Genomic DNA, 24,284 nt, shown 5'->3' with positions numbered 1-24,284 from the left:
TCACGGCAGGCTTTGCCTCGGGGGGTGTCCAGGGGGTCTGGAGCCGTCCGGATCCTTTGCATTTATTAATTCTTCCACCCAAATTGCTGATTCTTGTTGCTAAAAAGTGCTTTGGAGATTAATTCAGTTCTTGCCTAAGAAGAAGGTGACTCCACAGGGATGCTCCGGCCCCTCTCAGCGCCCACCCCAGCTCCTTGACCCCACGCAAGCCCCAGCCGCTGCTGCCCTCACGGACCAGGAGAAGACCCCCTCGCCCCACGGCTGCAGGACCAGCGTCGGAGCAGCAGCTTTTGCGGGCTGCCCTTGAAGGCAGCTGAGTCTCCACGGCACAGGCTGGAGAAGCCAATGGGGCAGCGAAGGGGATGGGACGAGGGGAAGGAGTCATTAGCGGAAGCTGCCAGCCCTGGATGTGGCCCGTCACTGATGGGTGGCACCGGAGACACGGAGCCGGCTCTGCCCTGTACCTCTTATCACATTCGCCAGATCCCCGGAGCCCAAAATGCCCAGAGCACTCTGCTGATGGAGAGCTACAGCCGGGGATCGCGGCGCAGGGTAAGGCCAGGCGTGGGAGACCTCTCCGGTGGCCCCAGCTCCAGGACATCCTCAGGGAAGGGCTGGGCGGGAGCCCAGGACGCCAAACCCAGGAGTCCTGGAGCAGCGCTGGAGCCTCCAGCGCGAACATCAGCCCCGCTCAGGTGCCAGCAGCGGGGACACGACCCCGGGCACGGCCACCATGGGGAGAAGGGAAACAGCTCGGCTGCTCAGGAGCAAAGTTGGTGGCAACTCAGGGGACCAGACGCCCCTCATCAACACGCGCTCACCCGCAGAGCGGGTTTGCACCACCAGAACCCGCAAACGCAACTGGGGCAGAGCACTGGGGAAGCCGAGCAAAGCTGTGCCGGGCTCCGGTTAACAGCGCTCTCCCAGAAACATCACAACGCCAAACTAATCAGCGACCGAGCGGACGAAAGATGTTACCTAAGTGTGCAAAGCATTGATTGTTTCAATTGTTATTATTATCGCTGCTAGGCTTTGGTTCCACACCAAGGGAGGGGCGAGGATGATTCGTGCTGGGAGAAGCCAGCCATCGGCCAACTGCTGGGCCCTTCACCCGACTGGGAACGGCTAAAACGCTCCTCTGGAAGGACAAGGGTGGCATTTCCACGGCAATGGAGGATGTTTCTCCACCAGAGCAACCGGTGCTGCCCCGTCCCCATCCGATCACCTCGTCCCCCCAAGCTGCTCCCAGGATTTCCCTTCCCCAGCCGCCACCGTCGCCCCTTTCTCCCACCTCCCCTCGCACAGCCCCAGGGCTGCAACAGCCTTTTCGCCTCCCCCTTAGCACCATGGCCGCAGGAGATATTCCCATCATGCCCCCGGCCAAGAACCGATGTACATCGTGCCACAGGAAACACCCCGGCTGCTCACCAGCCGCCGAGTCCTACTTTTAGGGACGACGCACCTCCCCGAGGGGACTCACCATCCTCATCCGTCTGGAAAACCACCTCCTTGCCCTCCTTGCGACCCTCGGGGTTGGAGAGGATGAGCTTGACGTGGATGTTCTTGTAGGGCAGGAGGTTTTTGATGGTGTAGCGGTTGGCGTTACGCTCCATCTTCACGCACTCCCGGAAGGTTTGGTTGTGGCCGGTGCCCACGAAATAGCGGTAGCAGAGCGAGACGGTGTAGGTGTGACAGCGGGTCAGGTTGTAACCCAGCGGCTCCCACTGCAAGGTCAGCTGCCTGGACTGGATTTCGGAGAAAGCCAGGCCTTTGGGGGCCCGCATGGGCTCTGTTGGGGGGGGAAGAGAGATGGGGAGAGATGAGCGATGAAGCAAAACATCTCATGGGTTTACGTGTATTACCAGGGAAAGCCCTTTTACAGGACAGGAACAAGACAGGCGGGTGCGGAGAGCATCCCTGACCCCAAAACTGGGACCAGCCCCGCCACAGGATGCTGCTCCCCGCGATGTCCCCAGCCCTGGGCCCAAAGCCACCAACACTGCAGGGACAGCCACCCCCTTGGCTCATCGTCCCCTGCAGAGGTGAGGCCGGGTACCAGCCCCGGGCCGGCGCAGAGCCACGGTGAGCACCGGGAGCACCCGCGCCACGAGTAGCCCCGAAACGACCAGAAAAACGTGTCCACAGGATGGGAGCCCTCGTGTTTTCATCGAGTCCATGTCAGCTCTTGAAAGGACAGAGACCGAGTGCCATCACCGGGAAGGAGCTTAATTAGCTCTAATTGGCGCGAACAGGAGAAGATGGATTTAATGAGGAGCGGAGCTCCTTTGCCAAGAGCGCGCACACACACGCAGAGGTGGTTTGGGTTAACGGCGGTGACTCCTCTCCACACCCAAGCGTGGTGGGAAGGACCCCGAGAGGGACGGAGGGTCTTTGCCCACCCCGACCCAGAGCTGATCTCCCAGGGATTTGCGCCGCGGAGCAATTTGGGCAGCTCAGGGTCGCAAGAGGCTTTCGCAACCTCAGCGGATGCTCCTGCGGGTCCCGATGCCCTTGTGGGACAGTGCGAAACCCCAGTTGGTTTTGGAGGGGGGAGCACGGCCACAGACACACAGCCCCACGCTGCGGGGACCCCGGCTTTAACCTGCCACCGCGTCCGGCTCTGCCAAAAGCCACCAAACCTCAATCCCGGTGGCCACCGACATCGCTCCCAGTGGGCGGCCAAGGGCACAGGGACCTCTCCCCACTCCTCTCCCCAAGGCCACCAGAGCCCCCACACCTCCCCAGGCAGGACCACGTGGTGCCAGGCTTCAACCCCCGCTGTCCTTTTCATTCCAGTGTATTTAAAAGCTCCGGGTGAGGGCCAGCAGCACAGCACACAGGGCCAACAGTGGCCAGCGGTACATGGCCATGTGGGGAATGTCCCCTTGACCCGGGGGCTGCAGGATACATCCGCCCAGGGGCTTTTTCCAGGTTCCCCCTCGCCCCCCAGGCCAGATCCTGCAAAGCATGGGAGATGCAGTGGCGGGCAGACGGGCTGGTGAGGCTCCGAGGATGCAGAGGATCCCACCGCAGCTGCTTTTCGGGTGGAGGAAGAGCGGCTGTGTCACCATCTGCAAACCCGCTGTGACCCAGGGGACACCAAGGCGAAAAACGCATCATTGCAGCATGTGGGCAGAGCCGGGGAAGCCTGAACACGGTAACCACGGGGTATTAAGTACAGGGCGCTGAGAGTGTCACACAGCGCCTGTCATCGGCTTCAGGGTAATAAGGAAGCCTGGGCTTTCCCCAGCGCCTCTGAAAACTAATCTGGGATGAAAAGCCGCCGCCAGCCCCTCGTCATGATGCCTGGGTCGGGGTTTGCATCTCCCCCTCCATCCCTGCGCAGGGTTTGCATCTCCCCCTCCCCTCCCACGCCTGAGCACACCCGTCTGTGACGCCCACCCTGCTCACAGGGCTCCCCACGGCCACGGCCAAAGCCACCGGGGACACCCCGCAGCCCTGGGGACGCGACCGTGTCCTGCTCCGCTCCTGCCGGCTGTAAGGAGGATGCGCGCTCCGGTCCCCGTCCGCGGGGCAATGCTCCGGGCTTGCTCCCAGCTTTTGCTGGGTTGGGGATATTTTTGGTGCAGGGTCCCAGCCCAGCAACACGGCGGTGCCGGGTCTTGGGGCGAACACGGCACGACAACGCTGCGCCGCCTCCACGCCGTCTCCTTGCCTTCGACTTTGCTCAATTACCAGCAGTTAAACCCCGGCATCAGGAAGGCGGTTGCCATGGAGCGTCTGAAACGCTGCTGCCAGCCCCACCGGAGACGGGGACATTCCCCCAACCCAGGTCACCCCCCGTGGGGATGCGGGGTCAGACACCCCTGACGGAAACAAGCTCCCCTGCAGCCCCACGGCGCTGGAGAAGTCTCCCCGCATCGCCCCCCAGCAATGGGGACACCAGACCAGCAGCACGGTCGCACCGCAGGCTCTGTTGGGGCGTTTGGCAGAGAGAAACCCCAACTCGCCCCTTCCCCGGGGACACCCCGAGGGGACTTTGGCAGGGATGGGGTTGCCCTGAATTACCCCCAGGTCATCGCCGTGCATGGGAAGGCAGCGCCCCCCACCCAAGGCCATCCCCCCTCCGGTGAGGCAGAGGATTAACATCGTTTGAGAAGAAATATTTTGAGAGGCGCTGACCGCTCCAAACCAGGCACTGGAGAATAATCCACAGCTCCCTCTGAGGAGGGAACGAGATGGGAACCTCTAGGGACAGCCAAGGGGCTCGCTCACCCTCGGGCACTGGAGCGTTGTGTCCAGGTCTGGGCTCCCCGGTTCAAGGAGGACAGGGAACTGCTGGAGACGGGACAGCAAAGGGCTACCAAGGTGTTGAGGGGACCTGCCTGGCTTCCCCCTGTGTGCAGAGAGGTGGTGGAGCCTGGAGCATGGAAGGGCTACTGCGGAGAGAGACCTTTTTCTGTGGAAAGAGACCTGGGAGTCCTGGGGGACAACAGGGTGACCATGAGCCAGCAATGGGCCCTGGTGGCCAAGAAGGCCAATGGCATCCTGGGGTGCATCAAGAAGAGCGTGGCCAGCAGGTGGAGGGAGGTCATCCTCCCCCTCTGCTCTGCCCTGGGGAGGCCACATCTGGAGCGCTGGGTCCAGTTCTGGGCTCCCCGGGTCAAGAAGGACGGGGAACTGCTGGAGAGGGGACAGCAAAGGGCTGCCAAGATGCTGAGGGGACGGGAACATCTCTCTGATGAAGAAAGGCTGAGGGATTTGGGTCTCTCTAGTCTGGAAAAAAGATGACTGAGGGGGGATCTCATCAACACTTCTAAATACTGAAAGGGTGGGTGTCAGGAGGATGGGGCCAGGCTCTTCTCAGTGGGGCCCAGGGACAGGACAAGGGGTAACGGGCACAAACTGGAACATGGGAAGTTCCATCTCAACATGTGGAGGAACTTCTTTGCTGTGAGGGTGGCAGAGCCCTGGCACAGGCTGCCCAGAGAGGTGGGGGAGTCTCCATCTCTGGAGACATTCCAAAGCCGCCTGGAGGCGTTCCTGTGCCACCTGCTGTGGGTGACCCTGCTCTGGCACGGGGTTGGGTGGAATGATCTCCAGAGGGCCCTTCCCACCCCTGCCCGTCTGGGATTCCGTGATTCTGTGACACCCGTGCTGAGATTTGGGGATGCCCTGCGCTGGATGCCGCCACCTCCTGCAGCCCTGGGGAGGAGGAGACACCGTCTCCTGCCGGTGTTTCCCAGCCCCGGGGACGGGAACCAGCTGTGCGGCAGCTGCTGACTCTGTGCGTCCCACTGAGGTCACGCCCGGCTGCTGCTGACTCTGAGCAGCAAAAACCCACCGATCATCAGGATATTTTCAGGCTCGAGGGATATTCAGCCCCTCTGCACAGGCTGACTGCGCGGGTTCGGGATCTGGGCTCACCCACGCACCCTGCTACCCTCCGGCCGCTATCACACCCTGGGGTTAATTAGTGGTCCCTTCCCAAGATGCTGCTACAGCTGCTAAAAACTTAATTAAAGGCAAATTGATCAGAGGAGTGATGCTTCAAGCTCCTGGACTGCACCAGCAAACACCCTCAGCACGCGTCCAGCCCCAGCCATGCTCCCTGCCCAGGGCTTGGGGTGGCAGAGACCTCGCCCAAGGCCACCGGGGGTGGCTGGGGACCTCGCCCAAGGGCACCCGGGGTGGCAGGGAACCTCGCTCAAGGGCACCCGGGGTGGCAGGGAACCTTGACCAAGACTACTCAAGGGGGCAGGAGACCTTGCCCAAGACCATCCGGAGTGGCAGGGACCTTGCCCAAGACTACTCAAGGGGGCAGGGGACCTTGCCTACAGCCAGTGGAGTGGCCAGGGACCTTGCCCAAGGCCACCCAGGGTGACAGGGGCCAGTTGGGGTGGCAGGGACCTCACCCAGGACCCCAGGGTGGCCAGGATGCAGCGTGGGACCCACCTGCACACTTGGTGCGGCTGATGAGGGGCGGCCCCGGTTTGCCGGTGCCCCCCTCGCCGGGCCGGGTGAGCAGGACGCTGATCTCGTACTCGGTGTCCGGATCCAGGTGCCAGAGCTTGTAGGTCTGCATGTTGACAGCATGGACCTCCGACCAGGGCCCTGAGGTCATGCGGTACTCGATCTCCTTGCGCACGATAGGGCCGTCGCCGATGATGGAGTTGGTGTTGAGCTGGATGATGAGGTAGGTGGAGCCAGCCCGGAGCAGCTGGGGGGGTGCGATGGGTGTGGGGGGCTCTGGAAGAGAGCAGAGAAGGGGCAGGTGGAACATCCCCCTCCAGGAACAGCTCCACAGCATCCCCAGCCCTGGAGCGAGGCCAACACCGGCACAACCACAGGGACCACAATTTTATTATATTTTTGACTATCTAAAGTCAAGACGTTCATGTGGTCTTGATGGCGTGGACATGCGATGACGGGCTGGAGCCCCTCTGCTGTGAGGACAGGCTGAGAGAGCTGGGGGGGTTCAGCCTGGAGAAGAGAAGGCTCCGGGGAGACCTTCCAGCCCCTTCCAGTCCCTAAAGGGGCTCCAGGAAAGCTGGGGAGGGATTTTTTCACAAGGGCATGTAGCGATAGGACAAGAGGTGATGGCTTCAAACTGAAAGAGGGGAGATTTAGATGAGGTCTGAGGCAGAAATTCTTGGCTGTGAGGGGACTGAACCCCTGGCCCAGGTTGCCCAGAGAAGCTGTGGCTGCCCCATCCCTGGAGGGGTTCAAGGCCAGGTTGGACGGGGCTTGGAGCAACCTGGGCTGGTGGGAGGTGTCCCTGCCCAGGGCAGGGGGTTGGAACTAGATGATCTTTAAGGTCCCTTCCAACCCAAACCATTCTACAATTCTGTGATCGTCTCTTCCCAAACAAATCCATCACCCTTATTACACTGCAGAGCATGGGACAAACTTGGATCCCCTGCCCAGACGATGTGGGGATCGACACCGAAGTATGGCAGCGCACCCTCCGCTCTTCAAACTTCAGCCCGTGCATATGCCCTGCATCACTTTTCATGAGGCTTTAACAGCTGCAACAGGGTTTCATCTGATCAAACCTTAATTATCTTTATAAGATACGCTGCCCAGCACGGTGCTGCACAGTTTCACCATAATTAATTAATTCCCACCCACTGCAATCAAAAATAAACGATCTAAGGCCATCGCGAAACGTAGTTTCCTGGGTTTGTGCTGAACCATCCACATGTAGCAACTCATTCCTAGCGAGCAACTGCGATCCCACCGCCCCGAGCATCCCACCTTCCTCTTCCTCTCCAAACAGCGGAGCTGAAACAGCCCATCCATGGCCCAGAAACCTGGTGGGCAACAGCAAGTCACCCACCTTTCACGATGAGCTCGGCGAAGTTGGAGACGCCCGAGCCGCGGCTGGACTGGGTGACGCAGCGGTAGAGGTCCTGCTCCTCCTTGGACACCTCGTCCAGCTGGAAGGTGGCCAGGAAGCGCCGGTGGCTGATGTGCTTCACGGAGGCGGCGGGGACCACCTCGCCGCTCTGCCTCTGCCCCCCGAGGAGAGACAAGATGTCACCAGGAGGCATGGCGTGACATCCAGAGCCACGCAACATGTCCCCAAATGATGCCTGCTTGAAAGCAGGGGGGATTGCCCTTCTCCTCCCTTCCCAGTGGTGTCTTCTCCCAAAGGGAAGGCACGGAGGCGTTGCAGAAACAATGCGTGGGGTTGATGGTGGAGATGCTGGTTTCCCCACCGTCGTCGCTCACCTGCATGAGGAACCGCTCGGCCTCAGCGGCTTTGCCGGCGGCCACACACTGGAAGGTGGCATTCTGTCCCGCGTTGACCTCCACATCGCCCAGGCGGGAGAAATGAGGAGCTTTCGCTGTCGAGGGACGCAAACGTTGGCATTGCTGCAAAAATCCCACCGCAGCCCAAAAACCCACCTGGGATGCTGGGGCTGGGCTCGGTCCCCAACCTCCCAGCCCAGCCAGGATCCCTCCCCAGCAAGCCCACAGTGGAGATCCTGGGCAGGATCCAGAGCCCGGAGTCAGGGATTTGTCCCCGTACAACCGGCCGGTGTCCTGGGGAGGAACGCAGCCTTCCCCTCCAGCATCCCACAGCGCTGGTGCCAGATGCAGGCTACGGGGTTGACAGAGGAGGTCAGACCTCCCACCCCAGCCTAGAAGAAATAGGAGGTGAATCCCAACAGCCAACACGTTGGGACAGCCCTGGGATTTCAGGTCCCCACTGGCCCCTCTTGATGGGGACACTCTGGCCACATGTTCACTCTGTGCTTCTCCAAGGTTTTATAAAAACTGAAGCGACGTTGGAGCTGGTGGGGATGGAGGTGGAAAAAGGAGCCCCAGAGGCACCCAGGAGATGGAGCTCCACCAGCCCAGGTGATGACAGGACACCCAGGTGCCACCAGGCTACACCTACACCTCGGTCCATCAGCTCCCCCCAGGACCATCCCAAAGGGCACCCAGCTCCAAACCTGGTTGCCCAGCCTGGCTCAGCAGCACCCACTCACTCCCCCACCCACCACCCCAACGCCGCCCACCCCCGGGTCCCGTCCCCTGACACTCACAGCACGGATAATTCAAGAGCAAAATGTCATCCAAGCCAAGATAACCCCTGCGCTCGCTGGAGACCACCGCCTCGAAGAGGACCTGCGGCACCAAACAGAGGGGTCACCCATCGCCGGGGGGTCCGGGTCTCCCAAGATGGGGGTCCGTGCCACGCAAGGCAGGGGTCTGCCGGGGCTCACCTGGTACTCGCTGGGCCAGAACAAGCTGACGGCCAACTCCGCCTGGTGCCACTGGCGGCCATGGGAGCCGGAGGCGTTCCAGACGGCGCTACCCACCGGGCCCCCTGTCACCCGGACGTAGGCGCTGAGGGTGCCGGGGCTGTGGCCGTCCCGGCTGTACATGAAGTAGCTGAACTGGAGGCAGTGGGTGTCATTCTCGCTCAGCGCCTGGAAGAGCAGGTGAGCTTTCTGGCCCGGGGCGTGCTGCGAGGAGTTCACCATCAGGTAAGAGCCTGCAGCGGGAGGGAGAAGAGCACGAAGTCATCCCTTTGTTCTGCATCTCCTGAGCTTTGCCGGCAGGGATGGAGAAGGTGGAAGATGCAGGATTGCAAAGATGCACACGACCCAGCCATGGGGACACGCAGGACAGGAGGCGGGGACCTGGGATGGAGTCAGTGACGGATGCCTATTTGGGCAGCAGCAGGACACCAAAATAGGACCCAGCCACTGGACGAGGTGGGAAGGATCACAGAATGGTTTGGGTTGGAAGGGACCTTAAAGTCCACCCAGTGCCACCCCCTGCCCTGGGCAGGGACACCTCCCACCAGCCCAGGTTGCTCCAAGCCCCGGCCAACCTGGCCTTGAACCCCTCCAGGGATGGGGCAGCCACAGCTTCTCTGGGCAACCTGGGCCAGGGGCTCACCGCCCTCACAGCCAAGAATTTCTCCACAAGATCTCATTTAAATCTCCCTCTTTCCGTTTAAAACCGTTCCCCATTGTCCTGTGGCTCCCCTCCCTGACCCAGAGCCCCTCCCCAGCTTTCCAGTAGGCCCCCTCTAGGTACTGGGATCGGCCCCGCTGCCTCCAGGATAAGCTGATCCCCCCCAGAACACTGGGGTCAGTAACGGCTTCGATGCCACCGGAGACCCTCCTCCTGCTTTCCTTTAATGCTCACGGCTCCGGTGACACTGCCCCCCCAGCCGGGCCCCAGCCGTTTAATTTCCATTCCCGTCGCCTCGTATCATTTACCGCGCAGTTGTCGCCGAGTTTAAACTGTGCTCAGCAGGTGCTCACAAGGGGAAGAAAAGCACTCGTCGGCTTAATGAGCGGCAGCACCACAGCTCTCCGGGATGCCAGCCCCAGACACGGCTCCCCACCTTCCCCCCCACCAGCAGCCCCTGGTACCCCATCTCCCATCACCCAAAATCACCAGCGACAAAACCAGGAGTCCTGGCGTTTGCTCCAGCGCAACTCCGAAGCCGTACTTATGGGGCGGGCAGGATGGAAATCCCAAAAGGGATCCCAAAGGCAGCATCCTTCCCTGCCCAGCATGCTCCATCCTAGGCAGTCCAGAGGCAGGAGGGGGATGCAAGAGGCAGGATACAGGAGGGTGATGCAGGAGGGGGAATGCACATGCAGGAGGGGGATCCAGGGACGGGGGGATGCAGGAGGGGGGAGGAGGATGCAGGAGAGGGGATGCAAGAGGCGAGATACAGAAGGGTGATGCAGGAGGAGGGATGCAGGAGCGGGGAGGAGGATGCAGGAGCGGGGAGGAGGATGCAGGAGCGGGGGATGCAGGAGCGGGGGATGCAGGAGGAGGGATGCAGGAGCGGGGGATGCAGGAGGGGGGGATGCAGGAGGGGGGGATGCAGGAGGAGGGATGCAGGAGGGGGGGATGCAGGAGGGGGGGATGCAGGAGGAGGGATGCAGGAGCGGGGGATGCAGGAGGGGGGGATGCAGGAGGGGGGGATGCAGGAAGGGGGGATGCAGGAGGGGGGGATGCAGGAGGGGGGGATGCAGGAGGAGGGATGCAGGAGCGGGGGATGCAGGAGCGGGGGATGCAGGAAGGGGGGATGCAGGAAGGGGGGATGCAGGAGAGGGGGATGCAGGAAGGGGGGATGCAGGAGGGGGGGGATGCAGGGAGGGGGGATGCGGGGAGGGGGGGATGCAGGAGGGGGAGATACAAGAGGGGGAACATAGGAGTCCCAGCTCCTTGCAGCAGCTCCGGGAGCCACCCATCACAGCCGCGGTGGGACACAGGGTGGGCGAGAAGCTGCCCCATCAAACCCTCCCCATCACCAAAGGCGAGGGGGTTATTAATATCCCTTCCATTTTAATAACGGCAGAAGCTGTAAGTAACAAAGCCGGGCCATTTATTCAAGTCTACCATTGTTTTCCTGACAGTAGGCGCTTAATTATTAATAGCTTTCACCGCTGGTTAATTTAAACAAATTCACACACTTTCCTCCCATGGGCAAGAGGGCACCAAGCCTAACGAAGGTAGCGGAGGATCGTGGGGGGCACTCATCTGTCGTCCCCCCCCCAGCGCTTGGGAGTTGTGCTGGGGGCAGGGGAGACACCCCGAAACACGCTGGGGGTGACAGCATCATGCGGGGAGATGCGGCGCCGGGTACCGCAGCGCGGTGCATCCTCCTGTGCATCCCTCAGAGACAAGGGCTGGGGCAGGGGCAAGAAATGACCAAAAAGCAAAATTTCTGCCGTGTGGCCGATCCGTGCGGCCATCCCCCCATCCCCACGGGCAGATATTCAGGGTGAACTAAAACGATAACAATTTATTTTCTTGGAGTCGAGCGCAGCCACGGCATTTCATGGCCAGAAGGGAAGGCACTATGTCCATATTCCTTCTCTTGTTTTGTTTTCTCCCCTCGCTTCCTCCAGCAAAATTATTTCTGCACTAATGAGAGCGGTTCCATTTGGTCCAGGACACAGCGGTGCAGAGCGGTTGCCGCCCCGCGCCAGGGGACATCTCCCAAAAGCCACCCCAGTCTGCCGGGCTCTCATTAAAAGACACAGACCCTTCTTGCTCCCCCGGCTTTCAAAACAAAGAAAAAAAAGCCAGAGGACCAAAATAAAGAGACCGAGACTAAAATTAAACCACCGACGAGGTATTTTAAAAGAGGGAGAATTAAGGTCAGCCGGGACCACGGACACGAAGGGGCGGCAATCCCCCGGTGCATCGCTCAGCCGGCAGGGTTTCCCCCACCCGCTGCTTTTCCCCCTTAATTTTCTTGCCAGCATCGGAAAAAGCAGGCTCCCAGCGCTCGTTTTTGTACTAATTATATCCTCCTCCCCCGTAAATGACTGGTCCCAGCTTCGAGTCCAAGGTATGGTATGGGTTGGGGTTGGTTATTTTTCACGCGGGAGAAGCAGAGGGACTGTGCCGCATCCCGCATCGGGGGGCTGCATCCCGCACCGGAGCATCCCCCGGCCCAGAACAGACGACACCTCCCAGAGAGGTGCCTGGAGGTGCCAAACACCCTCGGGAGGCCCCGGGCTTTTTTCGCAGAGGATATTTTTGGTTTGCAGCCCAATAAAACAGCGGCACAGCCCTGCCCGGGTGCTCCCACCCGCAGCACGGGGAGCTGGAGGAGGCAGGGGGATAGCCAGCGGGTGACAAAAAGGTGACACGCACAGTGTCACCACCCACCCTGCAGACACGCAGCCCCACCGCAGGCCACCAACCCACCTGTCCCTGGTCTCCTGATCCAGCTGGGATGCTGCCAGGCAGCTCCGGGAGGGCAAAGGGGCTGCACAGCCCCTCCCAGGGGGATACAGCAGGGGATATAACAGGGATACTCCCTCTTAATCCAGTGCCAGGGTCCCCCCCGTACCCCCACCCCACTGGGAGCTCAGCTTCCACCAGGATCCGGCAGCTTTCCCAGAACAGAGCTGCAGGGAGAGCTACGCAAACCACCGAATTCCAGTTTTTAAAGCTCAGCTTAATTCCTGCCAGCAAAGCTGGAGTGGGAAGAGGGAGAAGGGGGTGTCCCAGAGCCGGGGGGGGGTGGGGGGACAGGAAGGACTGCTCCCAGCAGCAGGAGGATTCATGCAATAGCGGAGCTCATCGGCACAGCGGGGCTTGGTTTTGAGTCCTGGCCAGGTGTTGGCATCACACAGCGAAAGCCTGCTCCGAAAGTCACCGTGGGGAAAATCACGGCCACGGTTAGCGGAGCCGCCGAGTTATCCTCGGCGAACTAAACTGAATTTAGTTTTCAGGTGGGTTTTTAGGGAAGAGCCCAAGCGCTCCATGGAGAAAGAGGAAAGACTCAAAAAAAAAACAAAAAACAAAACCTAGATAATATTTCAATCAACCGAATGAAAAGAGAAACAAGTTTCCAGCGACAATCCCTAAAGAAAAATCATCAATTTGCCGCGCAAAAGTCGACAATGAGGTTTAAAAGCCGCAAAAAAAATCAGCCCGGAGGGGCTGTGCACGGAAAGCCTTGTACCCATCCCGGCAAAGTCCTCGTGCGGGGTCTCCAGATGAGTTTTCCCACTTGGGATTCAAATCAGGTCTTCGAGGATAACTCGGCAGCTCCGCTAACCTCGGCGATGAGCTCCCAAGGATTTTCTCTCCCCGGGGGGAGCTGAAACGCTGCCCGCCCGCAGGGAAGGAGCCGCTCTGCCCATCACCCCCATCCCGAGGGTCCTGCCCGCATCCTTTGGGAACAACCCAAAACAGCTCAGCAAGGAGAGGAGGGAAGAACACGCTCCCCCTCCTCCCACCTCTTCTTCCCCGTCTCGACGTGTTTTTTCCTCCTGCAAAACCACCGAGAGATAAAAATAATTTTTTTTTTTATTTTTTTTTTTTTTTTTTAGAAAAAATTAAATAATAAAACCAAAGAGCTATTAAAAGGCAGCGAAAGGCAGGCAGGGTGACAGGCAGAGGGCGGCACCGCCAGCCAAGGGGTGCCAGGGGACAGGGTCCAAGCGCTCCAGCGTCTGCCTCCAGGAAACGGCTTTGAAAGACGGAGCCCGACGGTGCCTCCGTTTTCCTTCTCCGTCTGTCAGAGCCGGCACCGGAACAGGGTACCCGCTCCCCGCTTCCGCGCCGAGCCCCAGGAGCAGCATCCCCAACATCCACGGGGGACCTGTCACCGCCACGGCCTCCTTGGACAGCCCGGAGTAATTCCCCCAGGAGCCAAAAAAAAAAAAATTTTTAATTTTTGATTTTAATTTTTCAGGTTTTTTAATGGATAGGCGGCGCCGGAGCTATCGGCTGAAGGAGAGACTCCTTGGAGGGGATGGAGAGACACCGGAGCTCATCAGGGTGGGGACAACGGCTCGGTCACCCCCCCGACACGGCCACGTTGGGGCATCTCAATGCGGTTACCAGGGGAGCACGATGGCAGCTCCGTGCTCGGAGGGAAGAGCCGAGCAGGGAAAAGATACCCCGATTCACAGAGGGTTTTCTGATCTCACTGAGTTTGGAAGGAAAAACCTAGGAAAAAGCACCGTTTGGGGGGGGGGGGGGGTGGGTGGGAACCAACACCCACAAATATGACGTTTCGGTATTTTTGAGCCCAGCCGCGCAGAGCGGAGGAGCCCGGGTGCTCCGGTCCCTGGGATGGGGCTGCGGAGTCGGGGGGAAGCGGGGGGGGGGGGCAAGAGGGCACGGGGCCTCCACGGGGAGCTTTTGCCCCAGTTTCTCCCAATTGAACTCAACTCCTTTAAGTTTCCACCCGCAAATTCAAGCGGGGACAAAAAAGAGGCGCCTGCCCCCTTCTCCCGGGGAGTCCCTGGAGCTCCGCAGAGCATCCTTCTCCTCTAAGGGGCACCCGGCATCTCCGCGGGGATGAGGACAGGGACCCGACCCCATGCTCCACCCTGGATCCGTCCCGTCCAAATTCATACGGGGCTTAACCAAAACACCCTGCTTTTTTTCGCTATTCATTAAGCCACCTCAACTTGTGTTTCACCCCAGGAAGATGGAGAAACTGGCCTGATTTCGCTCCCCTGCCCCATCCCTGCCTGCTGGACCCCCCACCCCCACCCCGTCACCTGCTCCTCAAAGGGATTTGGGGACCCGGCTGGACCCAGAGCAGGGCACACGCGGTGCCTCCTCTCCCCAGCCTCGGAACAGCGGGGCTTCTAAGGAGATTCGGTATCGCAGAGCCCGAAGGCAGGCGAGGACCAGCCGAGGAGACGCTCGGGGGAGAGCGGGAGGAAAGCGCACCCCAAGCATCCCGGGAGAGCGATCTCGGAGCAGGCACAGCGACGGTGCAGCCTCAGCCCTGCCTTACCCGGCTCCTTTAAAAAACACCACTAAAGAGCCAAAAAAAATAAAATAAAAATCACAATTGCAACGTGGGAGAGACCCATCCATCCTCTTTAGGTGAAAGAGGGAGACAAGTCACGATGGGAAGAGATGGGGCGGGGGGGGGGGGAAAAACAACCCAGACCAAACAAGGCGGCAAGGAGAAAGAGGGATGGAGAGGTGGAGGTGGGTGGCCGGCAGCCAGCAGCCGCTCCAATAAATCCTCCGCTCCTTGAAACTGGCTGATCTCCAATAAAAACTCATTTTAATCTAAGACCACGAGACTCCTTTGGAAAGCGCTCCCCGGAGAGGCCCCGGTGCTGTGAAATACCTTTCATCCACCGAGCTGCTGGGGGGGGCGGGGGGGCCCCGAGAGGGGCGAGAAGGCTGCGGGAACCTCGTGCGCAACCCCCCACGGACACCGGGGTAAAACCACGCAAAAACGGGGTCCCTGCACCCACTGGGTGCCCCAAGGCCATGAGCAAACAGCATCTACCTGTTATTAGGGGAGCCCCCGGCTACGGGGACCAGCATCCCTTTGGGTGTCACCATCAGGGAGGGATGCTCTTCCCGGGGGCCGGACCCGGGATGCTGCAACGCTCACAGCTCAGCATCCCACCGGGGACGGTCGCATCCGCTTCTCCATCAACTGCGGAGTTTATTTCTTAAACTTCTTTGCATTCGTATAAGCCCCCATCTCTTGCTAAGCCACAGACAGTTCCTCGAGCAGAGGGAGCAGCCCCTTCCACCCCACCCCTTCAGCCCCCAGGCTCAAAACTCAGGCAGTTTGCTGCAGATTTTAAATTACGGCTGAAAACCGAGCAGAAAATCCAACTAATTACAGGTTTAAGACCCTCCATCCTGAGCCATCTCCACCCCCGGCTCTGCTCCCCGTCCTCGCCGCCCCGGGAAACTCACTCCCCCCCCGAGGCGCACAAACACACAAATTAGGATAGTTCAGTTTAAAGCAATTATTTGGAAAATCATCAAGGGAGAGCCGGGATCTGTCGGCGTTGTTTTGCCCTCGCCCAGGACATGCCGGCAGGGATGGGAAAGGAAGGAAAAGGTGATGGGAAGAGGAGAAGGTAAAGGAAGAGGAGGGTTAGCGGAGGCAAAAAGCCAAATTAATGCCTGGCATGAACAAGGCACGAGATAAACAGCTGGAGGCAGATTGACAGAGCAGTAAAGAGTTTTCTATAAAGCAGTTAGTGTTTTAATAAAAAGGGGCATTTGTACTATCGAGCTCTAAACCAGTTTTTCTCTCTTTCTGCCCAGCTTCAGCCTGGGACTTGACCTCCCCGCTGGGCACCAGGAGCCGGAGCGCCGGGATCAGGCAGGTCCCGAAAACGCGGAGCATCCCGAGCCCGCTGCGTCTCGCAAAGCGAATGGGCACAGGGATAACCGGGCGGGGGGGGGGTGTCACAGCGGGACGGGGTCTGGAGCTGGGAGCGAGCAGAGCCCCCGAACGCCACCAGGGACGGTGCCCACGCCACCCCCACGGGACATGGGGAGCTCCCCGTGGCTGGCTCTGCTCCCCCTGCCTGCCCATCGGAGCGAGGAGGTGGACCCAGAAAATAATGAAAACTGGTTTAAAAGCAATGAAATTTTTGAAAAAAAAAAAAAAAAAAAAAATGGGAGAAGCAAGTCCAGCTGCATTTTCTTCCTTAACACTCCCAAGGCTTCAACGATGCCTCCAACTCACAGCCACAAGCCTTTCCCCACACTCGTAAAAGCCAGAAACGCATTTTTTTTCCCCCCTTTTCCACGACTCCCAGAGATGGGAATTTCTCATGAGCCCCCAAACCTGGAAGAGCAGCAGGAGCCGACACACCAGGGAGCAGAGCAGCTCCAAAGGTGCCCCTTTACGACGGGATCCGGGCGCATCCCGGCTGGCGGCAGCCGCAGATGCCGCTCACGAGGCCAGATGGGGAATTTGGCATCGCCGGAGACGCTGCCGAGCCCCGCGGGGAGCGTGGAGAGCCGCCCACGCTGCTGCCATCCCGCGGGCAGGGAGATGCCAAGGTGGAGGGGACATCCCCCCCGCAGCCCCCAGGGACCAGGACTGGGGGTGCCCGAGCGACAAACGTAGCCATGGTAGAGGAGGCAGAGCTGGAAATCTTGTCTTTTTACCCCAAAAATACACTCTGGGACTGTTTGCAGGTTCCTCCTGTCCCGGGGTGGTTTGGGGTGACGGGGGTTACACAGCGACACGGGGCTCAGAGCCATCCGATGTCCCTGTCCCTGCTGTGCTGTTAAAAACCCTCCTTCCCCCACAGCAGCAGGGTCCCCTGTCCCCGAGCGACGCTCCCCCCCCACACACACCCCAGGGCCACGCAGCATCCCGCCCCACTGCGCTGAGGACCGACGCAGCTCATCACACCTTGCCGGCGGGCACAGCAGCACCCTGCCCACGCGACCGAGGACAAGCCAAGCCTCAAACGCTGCCGGAATTAAACGGGGAGAAGCCACGTGGTCCGGCTATGGGGTCCAGGACCGAGGGGTGGGCTTGGAGCAGAGGTCCCCGGGGACACGGGGCTGGGGGGGACACAAGCGTGGCCCCGCTGGGGACCAGGACTCACCGTGAGGCAGGTCAGCCATCAGGTGTGGCATCATGTAGCTGCGGACGAGCTCCCAGCTGAAGTCATCGTCCTCGCCCTGGCTGTACTCGCACTGGTTCGGGTCCCCGTCCTCCTCGAAGGTGCAGCCGGCTGCGGACAGAGAGACCCATCAGCCCCCGTGGAGACCCCAAATCAACCAATTCCTCCCCAAAAGCCCTGCCGGGATGGTGTGGGGGACAGGGGGACACCAGGCATCCCCCCCGTGGACACCTGTGAGCGAGGATATGGTCTCGTCTGCTGCTAATCGCCCATTTCTCCTCCCACGCAGTTCCCCCACCAGTGAAACGAGCTGGCAGGTCTCAGCTCCCATGGAGGTCCCCCCACGCAGCTCCCAGCTTTGCTTCCCGGGGGCCGGTCACCGAACGGGGTGGGGGTTTCTCCCAGGAGACAGGCACTCGCCTGCAGCGGTCGCAGAAAGATTGGCGAGAGCCCGAGGGCTCCTGCAAAAACCCTGCTTTGACCTCAGCCCCCCGCCGGCCCCCGCGTGTTTGACCTTGAGCTCAGGGGGTCTGTCCTTCATTGCCTGACACGAGAGCGACAGGTCTCAGCCAGGACCTCCAACAAGCCGCAGCGATTACACCCCTACAAGCGCATCACTGAACCCCCCCAGCCGCGGGATGGCACTTCTGAGCCCTTTTATTTATTCTGGGGGGATTTGGGGTTGTTTGTTTGTTGGTTTTTTTTTGTTTTTGTTTTTGTTTTTTTTTTTTGTTTTTGTTTTTTTTTTTATCTGCACCACCTCCCCGGTCTGCGAGGCTGGACACGGAGAATCAGAATAAACGCCAAGAAACCACTTGTCCCCGCGGGTACCGAGGTGACACGGTGACAGCACACTGAGATGCCACCCAGCCTCCCATCCCGGCATCTCGCATCCATCATCCATCCCTGCATCTCCCATCCATCCTTGCATCCCCCATCCATCCCCGCGTCCCTGCATCCATCCCCCATCCAATCCCCGCGTCCCCCCATCCATCCCCCCCCATCCCGCCAAACCGGGAGCTCTGGGGCTGGCGTGGGCCCATGGGGGCCGCTCGGGGCCGGTTCGTTAACACTGACCTATTGTTCCATTAAACCCACAGATTACACTGGGACCAGGGCACCAGCGCTAATTAACACGAGCCCCTGGGCTGACGAGGGCAGGCGCGTTAGGGAAGCCCTGAGCAAGCACAACGAACAAAGGCAAATATCCCCTAATGGGCCAGCGTGAAAGCAGAGCCGGGCCCGGGGATTATTTCTGCTGGTTTTGTCTTGGTTTGTTGTTTTTTTTTTTTCCTATTTTATCCCCAAATTACATCAGTAATTCCTGCTGCCGCCCAGGGATTTGCCCGTTAACGGTCTCGCCGCTGCCGGCACAGGTTGCGCTTCCCCGTGCGAGGGGATGCTCGGACACGTCGCTTGTGCAAACGCGAGTCCAAACGCTGGGGGAAAAAAAAAAAAAAAAAACAACCCATAAAATGCACATAAAATGACGATTCCCAACACGGTCCTAGATGAGAACAGATTTGGGACTTTTTCCCCCCTTTTACACTCATATTTTTAAAGCACCGGGCCGCGCTCCGGCTCCATCAGCAAGGTTGTGGGGTTTTTTTTTCCTCCCAGAACCACAAGGAACTTCTTTTAAAAGAACGAAAAAAAAAAAAAAAACAACCAAAAACCACAAATTCTCTCCTATTTATATGCCTGGAGGTACCGAGACCTCACAGCTTTCTCAAAATCCTTCCCGAAACGGAGCGTCTGCCCAGCCCACGTGCGGATGTGCCCCCGGTTCCCCGGCTCCTTCGGCTCTCACCACGAGACACACCGGATTTTAAAAAGAGTTTGGAAGTTGGCTGCGCTTTCCAATGGGAGAAAAAGCACAAATCTGTCAAAATTTTCCAGGAAGGAAAGGGGGGGGGGGGGGGGAAATAATTTCAAAATAAAACAACGTGTCAGAAACTAAGTGCCAACTGATTTAAAAAAAAAAAAAAAAAAAAAAACCCCAAATGTTTCTTTCCAAGATCTGCTCAAATGGGATATTCTGGGATGCAGAAATTCGTTCTTAGTGCTGGGGTTGTTTTTTTTTTTTTTTTTTTGGTTTTTTTTTTTCCTCTCTGAGAAACCAGAGTGGAGGGAAGAGCGTTTCAGAGCCCCATTTCCCAGGGAAAAGCAATTCCTTCACCCCCTGTAAATTATTCCCACTTGGGAAAGACGTAACCTCCTCCTCCTCCTCCCGGGCTGCATCCCACTGCCAGCCCCAGCGCGGCCACTGCCACCAACCGGTGCCGTGCCTCAGTTTCCCCACTGCTCCCTCACCCCATGGCTGGATCCTCGGCCACCTGCGAGTCGATGCCCGGGCTCCAGAAGCTTAAAATGCAATTCCGCGGAGGAGCTATTTCGCTGGCGGAGGCACAGCTGGCCGAGCCCATCCGTCTCCCTCCTCGGACAGGTTTATCGTTATGGCTTCCCCCCCACCACCTCCTTCCCTCCCACCCGCTCCCCTCATCCACAGCACGAAACGAAGGCGGCTCGACCGGCTGCCCCATCCCACAGATAAAATTGTCTCCGATTTGTATATACACGGGGGGGGGGGGAAAAAAATATACAGAAGGTTTTGCGGAGCCCTGGTTGCCATGAGCTGTGGGAGGCTTTTGGCACCGTCTCCCCCCATCCAAGGGCAGGGCTGGGGAGAAGCTCGACCCCCAGCCCCTTCTCCCTCCCCACCACCAAATTAAGAGGGGTATAAAAATTAACATCTGAGCAATTAAACGCCAACTTCCCCGGTGCAGAAGGGGTGGCTGTGGGTTCCCCCAGCAGCCGTGGCAAGTCAAAAGGGGGTAAACCCAGAGGGGCTTGTAAAAAAAAAAAAAAAAAATAATTCAGGTTTTATCAACACGTTTGCAAGGGAGGCAGGGAAACTGCCAGCCCAAACACCTGTCTGCAGCCGCGGGGATGCTTATACCCATCCTCAGGGCTAACGGCAGCGAGATGTGGGCTGCAGGAGCCGGGATGAGGAACTCTGGGTCCGGATGAGCCCTAAAAAATGGTGGGAAATAAGTTCCCCTGCGCTGGCGGGAGGCTGGGCACCAGCAGCTCCGGGCGGTGGGACGCAGGCGGGGAGCGCAAGGAGGCGCGATTTGAACTGTGAGAGTGGCTAAAAATACTGCCGGGGGTGTGACGGTCTGCTCCCCGGGGGCACGAGGCACCCAAGATGATGAGTGACACCCCAAAGTCACCTAAATCCCCCCCAAACCCAGAGCCTGCCCCACGGCACGACAGGCACCCGCTGCCAAGGACGAGCCATGCCCTGTTAAACGCCTCACACAAATCCCCCCCGGCGCCGTGGTGCGCCCAGGGAGAAGAGGGGCGAGCGCTAACGTGGGGGTTAAACACCAGATGGACCGAAATTTTTTTAAAACAAACGTAAAAATAGATGGCTTGAGGGATTTGCCAGGGAGATGGGGAGCAGCGCTGCTCAGCATCCTCCTTGGGTACCACTGACATCCAGCATCCCCATCCCGGGTACCGCTGCCACCTCCCTGGCACCACAGCGTGCCCGGGCAGAAGGGAGCAAAGGGGCAAGCGCTAAACACGGGGGTTAGACACCAGACGGACCAATATTTTTAAAAAAGAAAGTAAAAAGAGGCGGCTTGAGGGATTTGCCAGGGAGACAGGTATCAGTGCTGCTCAGCATCCACCCTGGGTATCGGTGCCACCCAGCATCCCTCCCGGGTACCACTGCGGCACCGGGACATGCCCCCGGGAGAGGGGAGCAGAGGGGTGAGCACTAATATGGGGGTTAAACACCAGACAGACCAATTTTTTTTTAAGGAAAAAAAAAAAAAAGAGAGACAGACGTGGCTTAATGGATTCACCAGGGAGACAGGGACCAGTGTCACCCAGCATCCTTCCTGGGGACCAGTGCCACCCAGCATCCCCCTTCCCAGGGATGGAGAGGAGGGAAGTCAAGGGAGGGGGGAGAGGAGGAACGAAGGGTTCAAGAAGAAGAGGGAGGAAAAGAAAGACCAAACAACCAAGCACAATGGACGGCGTCTAATTAAATCTTCATGGCCACTGAGGAACGTGGCCGCCTGCCCACCAGCCCGCCCGGCGCTCTTTCATCTGCCGAGTCTACGCTCCTCTCGCTTCAAAGTTAATTACACACTTAAACCTTTCCTGTTTAACCTCCTGCACCGTAGGACATGCTCCACGGGCTTCTCTTTTTCTTTTACAGAGCAGCCTTGAAAAGGCTCCGGCGCTAAAGGGCGGCCTGGCACCATCCGTGACGGGATGGCACGCTCCCGGAGCCCGAGGGGGCCAACGACACCGCCCAGGCCCTTCGGGAAATCATCGGATGGAGATGCTACATGAATAACTTAGCTAGAAGTGGAAAGGCCTTATAAAAAAAATTAAAAAAAAGGGGGTTATATCTAAATTTCATCAAGCATGGACTCATCAGAAAAATTTGGAGCGGGTGCCAGGACTCCCAGTACAGCACCAGGATGAAGCAGAGCCAACTGACGGGGAAAAAGCCCGTTTTGCTCCTGTTTTGGCTTATCCGGGACTGGATTAGCCCCACGGTCACCTTCGGGATGCAGCATCTTGGGGGCACAAGCCTCCAGCACCCCTTTGCACGTGGTGCAGGTACCAGCTGGGAAAGCCAACACAGGTGACCTTCTGGATGGAGTCAGGATTAATTTTTCATTCCTGGCCTTTCCCAGCATCTCCCGTCCCGCGTAACCACCAGCAGGAAATCAGAAGGATTCGGGTACCCGCAGGACACACCGCGCATCGCTCCAACAGCCAAACGGTCGCACGCAAACACCCCGCTCAGCAACACAGGGCTACGACCCATCGTCACCATCATCCAAACGCACCGAGATGGGGCAGGGGGCGAGCGGAGCTCCTTTTCCTCCCAAATCCAGAGTTTTCACTACTTCCCAGGAGCAGGGATGGAGCCGGAGGCTACGTAAAGTCATGCAGCCCTGGACTATGGCGCCCAAGCCCTCTCCTCCTAACGCATGTGAGAAAGATGCTCTTTTTCTGCACCAAAGGATCAAGTTCTTTACACAGGATAAATGGTTAGTGCTGCTGCAGATAGGGAAACTGAGGCACGCGGGTGACTTGGCAGAGTCCCATAACGCCACCAGCAACCGGCATCATCCCCGGGGATGACGGAAAGCCCCTGGAGCCGGGGTTTGCTGGGATCCAGCTCCAGCAACGCCGGCGAGATGCCATCCCTTCCCCGGCACCCCCGCGGAGCCGAGCCAGCCTCCCCACCTCCCAGAGCCCCGCTGCTATTTACAGGCGATTTCCTCGGCACGCTCCTACGGGAACGTGCCCCGGGAAGGAAACGCCGGGAGCCGCTTTCCCCCGGGCGCCAGCAGACACGGGGGATAGGGAACACATACTGCAATCCAGCTAAAATTAAACACGCTTCTTATCCCAGCAGGATCTTGCGCGTACCACACTGGAGGCTCCCAGTTGAGATTATTAACAGATACGGGATTGGAAACCCCATTTTTATCCGGGGGGGGGGGGGCTCAGACTCCCGGGGGACGATGCTGTACAGGGGTCTGGGATTCACTCGGGGGGGATGCAGCACCGAGGAATCCAGCTCGGTGAGACAACCGGGATGGCGAGGGGGTCCTTGCGCGGCAGCGTCCCGGCATCGCGCGCCCACGGAGAGCCCTGGGAATCCCCAGCATCGCACGGGGCAGCTCCAGCCCCCAGCCAAGCCCGACCCCCCGGGGTTTGGGATCGTCTCTTCCAGTCCAGGCAAGGGGAGGGAAACCAAACCCCCCCTCCCAAGCTGCGCTTCACACCACCGAAGGACCTTGGGTAAACGCGCAACAGGCAACTACAAGTGTTTTTGTGCTTTACACACACCGGAGATTACGATAAACACTCTCCCTGCTCCTCTCCGTTCCCCTACTTCCGCGAAATAGAAACATTTAAAGAAAAATTACCGATTTCCTGGCCCCGATAAAAGCTGATTAGAAGAATATGGAAAGCAGCTCCATTAACGTTCTCGCCAGTAGTTTGTTTTCCTTCTCCAAATCATTTTAAATATTGCATTTAATAGAAAAATAATTTGCTCAGCTGTAAGAAACATCAATTTGCAACTTGAAGCCTTGTCTATTAGCCAAAGAAGCTAATGTGTAAACATTAGCAGCTCCAACAACGCATGGGCTTTAGCCAATGCAATTCCAGGGAGAGAGCAGCCAGATATTAAGACGGAGGATTTGCATAATAAGTCACTTATGCCTGATAACCTCAGTGTTTGGAAAGCGCAGGACTAGGAGAACAATATCCGTCTACCGGCAACTACAGAAGACATAAAACTCTTTTTTTTTTTTTTTTTTTTGCCTGTTAGACTATGGGGTTTACCTGCAAGTCCCCGTGGAGGTGTCAAACCTCCCGTGGCGAGAGCCCAGCTCCATCTCCGGCCCCGGGAGCCTGGGAGGGACCCCGGGCGCGGGGACAAGGTGGGAAGCGGGAGATGTGGGTTAGTTACAGGCATCCCCAAGCCCGTAACTACAAATACAACCGGAAAAATTACAAGTCTGGAGGGTTCGGGATGCCTGGGGGCGGGCTCACGCTTGGGCAAGGACCACGCGCATCACCTGATGAGGAAGATGCGTTTAAAAGCAAAAGGGGGAATAATTAATCTTGCCAAGTCTGAGTCCCTGCCTGGGGCACATCCAGCTGCAAAACGCAGCTCCCCTTCCCTCCCACCCCCAAAGCAGCTCTCGGGGGGCTGCATCACCCCCACGCGGGCGCAGCCGGGCATTTGCAGTGACGCTATGGGGCACGCAGTGATGCTATGGGGGGTGTCAGCCCCACGGCTGGAGCAAACGTGGGTATTAAGACCCCATCCCAGTGCCGTGCCCGGATCCAGGCGGCTCTGCTCCCCCGGGAAGGACCAGCATCGTTCCTCCCTTATTTATACCCAGG

General features: G+C 58.8%; 1 protein-coding gene across 5 annotated transcripts in view; it reads right to left on the bottom strand.

The window, feature by feature from the left end:
- Positions 1-24,284, bottom strand: part of PTPRU (protein tyrosine phosphatase receptor type U) — a 129,334-nt gene that overhangs the window by 93,725 nt on the left and 11,325 nt on the right. For all 5 annotated transcript variants that reach the window (XM_063355642.1, XM_063355644.1, XM_063355645.1 and 2 more), the window contains exons 2-8: positions 17,313-17,441; positions 8,697-8,968; positions 8,517-8,598; positions 7,696-7,811; positions 7,301-7,475; positions 5,917-6,210; positions 1,481-1,789 (exon numbers count right to left, since the gene is read on the bottom strand). In XM_063355642.1, coding sequence (XP_063211712.1) covers positions 1,481-1,789; positions 5,917-6,210; positions 7,301-7,475; positions 7,696-7,811; positions 8,517-8,598; positions 8,697-8,968; positions 17,313-17,441 — 1,377 coding nt within the window. The remainder of the gene's footprint in view (positions 1-1,480; positions 1,790-5,916; positions 6,211-7,300; positions 7,476-7,695; positions 7,812-8,516; positions 8,599-8,696; positions 8,969-17,312; positions 17,442-24,284) is intronic.

This window comes from Chroicocephalus ridibundus, chromosome 19, assembly GCF_963924245.1.
Source record: "Chroicocephalus ridibundus chromosome 19, bChrRid1.1, whole genome shotgun sequence".
NCBI lineage: Eukaryota > Metazoa > Chordata > Aves > Charadriiformes > Laridae > Chroicocephalus > Chroicocephalus ridibundus.
This window is presented reverse-complemented; position numbering and strand designations above follow the sequence as displayed.